A 6,639-nucleotide genomic window follows, 5' to 3' on the forward strand; every position below is an offset into this window, starting at 1 on the left:
ATCTTTAGGCGGGATGATAAATTTGGATTTGTGGACGGCGTGTTGGAATGCAGCGATGAAGACAGTGGCGTCTTTGTGGAATATGGATATTTACACCGGCCTGTGGCTGGTTTCTACATGTAATATATTTACATGACATGGATACTCATTAGCATGAAACAGTTTTCAATTAAGGACCACATTCAATATACAGTGCCCAGTATTCCAGGACTGATCACACCAGAGTCGTTGACAATATAAGTGAGATTTTCCCACTGGTGTTTCATACTCCGTGTTACAAAGGCCAACAGACCATTTGCCTTCCTAATTGCTGGCTGCATCGGCAAGTTAACTTTCTGTGCTTTGTGTACGAGGATGCACAATTCCCTCTGAACTCCAGTATCCTGATTTTATTCCATTCTTCACACCAAAGTGAATAACCTCCTAATGCTCGATGTTCTATTCCATCTCCCCCTTATTTACCCACTGAATTCACGTCTCCATATGCCTTTGTGTGTCCTCCTCACAGCTCACAGTCAGCCCATAACGCTGGGAAGCTGATAAACCTGGAGACTTTTTTTTTGAAAAATATACTTTATTCATGAAATATTTGGAAGAACATTCCAAACAATTTCAAAATCACCCTCACGAAAGTACAATCAGATTCAACTTTTTCACATGGATCACTAGGTGCATCAATACAATCAATGAATATTACAATCATTTCAATCTGGTCAATGCAGACAATCAGACAATGGGATTGGGGTTATCAACATACATCATGTTGTTCTCTGAGGTGCTTCAATACAGTTACAATACAATTAGTATCCAATGCAGACATTCATTGTGAGCTGTGCAGCCCGAGGCGCTCTCAACAGTTCCCAGCCCCTCGGTGCACTGTGGGCAGAAAGGTCTTAGACAGCGCCCTTTCCCCATTGCGCCTTTGCAGCGGCTGCCCCAAGCTTTAGTGCGTCCCTCAGCACATAGTCCTGGACCTTGGAATGTGCCAGTCTGCAACACTCGCTCGGGGACAAATCTTTGCGCTGGAAGACCAACAAGTTTCGGGCAGACCAAAGAGCGTCTTTCACCGAGTTGATGATCCTCCAGCTGCAGTTGATCTTTGTCTCGTTGTGTGTCCCTGGGAACAGCCCGTAGAGCACAGAGTTCTGTGTCACAGAACTGCTCGGGATGAACCTCGGCAGAAACCACTGCATCTATCTCCAGACCTTCTTTGCAAAGGCACAATCCACAAGGAAGTGAACAACGGTCTCGTCCCCACCACAGCCACCTCGAGGGCAACGTGCAGAGGGGGTGAGACTCCTGGCATGTTGGAAGGACCTGACGGGGAGGGCTTTTCTCACCACCAGCCAAGCGACATCCAGGTGCTTGTTGGAAAGTTCTGGCCATGAGGCATTCTGCCAAATGACTTTGACAGTCTGCTGGGGGAACCAGCCGACAGGATCCACCCTCTCCTTTTCCCTCAGGGCCTCTAGGACTTTACGTGCTGACCACTGTCTGATGGACTTGTGGTCAAAGGTGTTTTTCTGCATCAATTTTTCCACCAGGGACAGGTGGTACGGCACGGTCCAACTACTTGGAGCGTTCCGTGGCAGCGTGGCCAGACCCATCCTTCGCAACACCGGGGACAGGTAGAACCTCAGCACGTAGTGACACTTGGTGTTTGCGTACCGAGGGTCTACGCACAGCTTGATCCAGCCGCACACAAAGGTGGCCATCAGTATGAGGGCGATGTTGGGCACGTTTTTTCCCCCTTTATCTAGAGGCTTGTACATCGCGACCCTGTGGACACGATCCATTTTCGACCTCCAGATAAAGCGAAAGATGTCTCGGGTGATCACCATCGCGTAGGAGTCTGGAATGGGCCAGACCTGTGCCACGTACAGCAACAGCGAGAGTGCCTCACACCTGATGACTAGGTTCTTACCCGCAATGGAGAGGGAGCGTCGCTCCCACATGCCCAGTTTCCTTTTCACCATAGGCACTCGCTCCTTCCAGTTTCTAACGCATGCCCCGGTCCCTCTGAACCTGATCCCCGCACCTTCAGGCCGTCAGCCCTGACAGTGAAGGGGACAAATGATCGGTCAGCCCAGTTCCCAAAGAACATGGCCTCGCTCTTGCCACGATTTACCTTGGCCACCGAGGCCAGTTCGAACTGGTCGCAGATGTGCATCAGTCTGCGCACCGACAGCAGATCCGAGCAGAACACGGCGACATCGTCCATGTAAGGGAGGCTTTTACCTGAGTGCCTCCACTGCCTGGGATCGCCACTCCTCTTATGCCCGGATCCTTCCTGATGGACTCAGCAAAGGGTTCTATGCAACACACAAACAGGACAGGAGAGAGAGGACGGGACTTCAGTTGGCCGCTACATGACCAGACTTGCCGCATGAGCGACAAAGTATGGGGCTGCCCAGCGTAGACAAGGTAGCCACGGCTTCCCCCGATAGCGAAGCTGGAAGGAGGGTGGAAGATGACTCCCTTACCGTCGGTATTGAGCGTGACCTTAACCTGGCGTTTGCATGTCCAAATCCCGAAGGCGTCTCTAACCTTGGTGCAGCTCCCAACCTTGTCGATGTACCCGGTGAGGAAGGTGAACACGTCGGCGACAGGGACGTGGAGGTTGTAGAGATGCACCGTCACCACCCGGTCCCGTTGCAACGGCAGAGCAAAGAGCGTCCTCCACCGTCAGGATCTTCATCTCCGGCTGGTCTCTCTTCTCCTCGAACACCTTCAGGAACTGGACGCCAGCTGCAGCTCGCTTGAAAGTCACCTCGAAACATCCAGGGTCCTGCAGGGAGTAGATCTCCTCCGCTTCAGATCCACACGCCCTTCAACAGGACCCGCTTGATGAAGAAGGCCCGATCCATGGGTTCCCCTCCTTCACTGTCCTTCACCCTCACCCGGACGGTGTTAGGTCCCCCATGGTATGGGGCTGGACTGGTTACAGCCATCGCTTCACGAATGCACTAGATCTTAGCCAAAAGGCCGGGAAGCTGATAATCCTGGATACGTTACATTCGAACCCTTCATCTGAGTCTCTGATGTATATTGTTAATCGCTTTGGTCTTTGCACAGATCCGTGTAGAGTCCCAGTACTATCAGCCTGCCAGATGGGAAATAGCCGCTTTATCCCAAATGAGATATACCAGCAGCTCTTTTTTTTCACACAAGTTTCACCTATTCCTTTAGAGACCTCATTCGAAATGTTCAATTGTAGGGCAAAAATTTAGATTGTTTAAATCTGTGACCCTCACTGACACATTCTACACTTTGAATGCAGAACTACAATTAATGAGGGCAGTCACAACCCTGAGAGCGACAGAGACAGAGTGTGTGTGAGAGAGAGTGAGAGGGAGAGGGACAGAGTGTGTGTGAGAGAGAGCGAGAGGGAGAGAGACAGAGTGTGTGTGAGAGAGAGGGAGAGGGACAGAGTTTGTGTGTGTGTAACAGAGAGAGAGAGAGAGAGGGAGAGGTACAGAGACAGAGAGTGTGTGTGTGTGTGAGAGAGAGTGAGAGGGAGAGGGACAGAGAGATAGAGGGTCTACCATTCGATTTCTGAATGTTGTTTTCAAAATGTTTTTTTTTCCAGTGAGCAGATCAGTTCTGCGTGAATAAGAATTTCCATGTTTTTTTGTAAGCTAATTGATGCGATCAGAATCGTCCAATAGAGTCTCTCTGCTAAATACATGCTAACACAACAGGGAATTAACTCACTTTCGTGGTCTGCTTGTGCAAGTTTAAATAAAGGTGCAACTTCAAATTCCCCGAGGCACTCTCACAGGGTATAAATTAAAGGCTTTGGGAATGTATCGCCCCACAGTTTAATACAGAGGGATTGCCGGCTGCACGAAGGAACACATCACTTCACAGAGAACATGCTTGAAATATTTAACAGTTTCAAGAAAATATTTTACCTGATCCTGGCAATCATGGGTGTACCGGGTAAGTGGATGTGTGCATTGAGTGTCTGTAAAGCTGTATGTGAGCTGGTCTGTGATTTTATTCTGATACTCATAATGTTACATGTTAACCTAGTGGTGGAGTTATCTAGACACCCGATCAGTGGTAGCATCTTCTACAGTCAAATAACCTGGATTATCTCTATCGATTCGTTCCATTGCTTCAACTGAAAATCAGGCGCTGCCAATAACTCTCACACACAGTGAAATATCACCTTATGTTCTCCACTGGAATATCAGGAGCTCTAGAATCAGTTCAGGCAACTCACAGAAAGACTATTATTGGAAGTATCTACCCGTGTAGAACGGTAATCAGTGAGGGTCCGGTTGACACCAGTCACCGTGTATTACAGGGAGAAGCTATCGATGTAGAATTGTACTGAGGATGGGTCACTCTCGGAGGGAAATATCTGACCCCAGTCACTGTGTATTAGCGGAAGTAACTATCAGTGTAGAATTGTACTGAGTGTAGGTCACTAACCGGAGGGGATCACTTGACAAATTAAGTTCGACAGAGATAAATATGAAGTGGTACATTTTGGTGGGGAAAACATTGAGGTCACTTATTACTTGGGGTGTGAAGATCTCATTGTGGGAGAGTTAGAAAGGGATCTCGCAATACAAATAGACGAATCACTAAATGTTGTGTGGCAGATTAGCAGGACCACACACCTGAATTTATTTCGGAGGGAAAGAATTGAAAAGTTGAGCAGATATGCTAAACCAGTATAGAACCTTGGTTAAACTACATTTTGAGCAGTGGATACAGTTCTGGTCGGATATTATATCCAAAAAAGATATACAGGCACCGGAGAGAGTGGAGAGATGATTTACATGGATCATATCAGATATGCCTGGGTATAAATATCAGGAGCGGATTGACAGGCTTTGCCTTTTTCTCCTGGGATAAGAAGTCTGAGGGGTGAGGTAATTAGAAATGTAAAATAATGAACGATTTTGATAGAGTGGGTACAGGGAGAATATTTCTTCTTGTGCGAAGGGGCATAACCGGAGCTCATCCATAAGAGATATTTACCAGGGAAGCCGATAGGTGGTTCAGAGGCATCTGCTTCACTCAGGACCGGTGATAATGTGCAAGTGGCTACCACGCAGAGTGTTTGATGTGATTAGTTTAAATTCGTTTAAGGGAAGCGTGACAAAGATGTGACAGGGAATGGAATAGAGGGTTATTTTGTCAGATTTACGCGATGAAATATGGGAGGGTACTCCAGTGGATCAAAAACACTGAAATGAGCTGGTCAGGACCAATATCCTGAGTCTGTTCTGTATGTCTGAAATAATAATTTTTAATGGTTCCTGATCTGAATTTGTTAAACTCGGAATTGTGCAGGATGGTGATGGGTTGGTGAGGGATGAGGGTTTATATTTACAAATATCAGCCTCTCACACTTTCCCAACCGACCTCTTTTGGTGCTTCAATCCATCCCCTAGTGTCCGTGTCAGACACAGGGTATGTTTGATCATTTCATATCCAGTCTCTTTTCCCTTCTCCCTCTTACAGTTAATTTCCTGTCGATTGTGATCCTATCACGGGGAAAGTGTGGCCTCTCCACTTGCACCACTCGCTACCTGGTGGCCATGGCAACGGCAGATCTACTCCTCGTTATCACTGATGTCATACTGTGGAGGCTCAGTTATTACTATTTCCCACAGTGTTTCCTGAACATCACTTCTGTGTGTAGTGTTGTCGCGGTCCTGCTTCATGCAGCCACAGACTGTTCCGTCTGGTTCACCGTCACGTTCTCCTTTGACCGATTTGTGGCCATTTGTTGCCAGAAGCTGAAAACAACATATTGCACTGAGAAAACTGCGGCTGTGGTTCTAGCAACAACCGGCGTTCTGCTCTGTTTAAAAAACACACCACGCTACTTTACACAGGAACCTGGAGAGATAATCGACAATGTACCCTGGTTCTGTTCTACAAAGTCAAGCTATTACACTGATCCCAAATGGGTGGGATTTGACTGGTTTGATACGGTTTCAAACCCAGTGCTCCCTTTCGGTTTAATCCTGTTGATCAACGCTCTGACAGTCAGACACATTTTAGTGGCCAGTCGGGTACGAAAGGGACTGAGGGGTCAGATCCAGGGAGAGAATCGCAGTGACCCAGAGATGGAGAGCAGGAGGAGGTCTGTGATTTTACTCTTCACCATCTCCGGCAGCTTCATTCTCCTGTGGTCGGTGTATGTTATAGAATTCTTATATTACATCATCGCAGGAAGAAAACCCATTGATTACACCGATCCCGAATATATATTTGGGCAAGTCGGGTATATGCTGAATAATCTAAGTTGCTGCACAAACACATTTATTTATGGGGTGACTCAGTCCAACTTCAGAGAACAGGTCAAGAAGGTGGTGAAATATCCACTTACACCCATTGTTCAATTAATGAAGAAGGAAAACATCTGAGAACAGCCCAGAAGCGGCTCCCCGGGTTTCCAGCCCATGAATGGAATATTTATCCACAAACTCCCAATAGTTACAGGGCAGAGTCAGTGAACCATGGGGGAGGAGCTGACGTCTGCAGGGCTGGACCTAAACCTCCCGCCTCCTCCGATTCTGCCTTCAGCCAATCAGGGAGCTCCAGCCTGCGATTGGCAGCCGCCTCAGGCAATCAGACAGCTCGCGCTGTGACTGACCTCTGTTTCCACCAATG

General features: G+C 47.7%; 1 protein-coding gene across 1 annotated transcript; it reads left to right on the plus strand.

The window, feature by feature from the left end:
• Positions 1-3,875: 3,875 nt before the first annotated feature.
• Positions 3,876-6,392, plus strand: LOC144673014 (putative G-protein coupled receptor 139). Its single transcript, XM_078535013.1, has 2 exons — positions 3,876-3,942; positions 5,482-6,392. Exons 1-2 carry the CDS (start codon positions 3,876-3,878, stop codon positions 6,390-6,392), a joined length of 978 nt encoding a protein of 325 aa, XP_078391139.1.
• The last annotated feature ends 247 nt before the right edge of the window (positions 6,393-6,639 follow it).

The sequence above is a fragment of the Cetorhinus maximus genome, unplaced genomic scaffold, assembly GCF_964194155.1.
Source record: "Cetorhinus maximus unplaced genomic scaffold, sCetMax3.hap1.1 HAP1_SCAFFOLD_197, whole genome shotgun sequence".
NCBI lineage: Eukaryota > Metazoa > Chordata > Chondrichthyes > Lamniformes > Cetorhinidae > Cetorhinus > Cetorhinus maximus.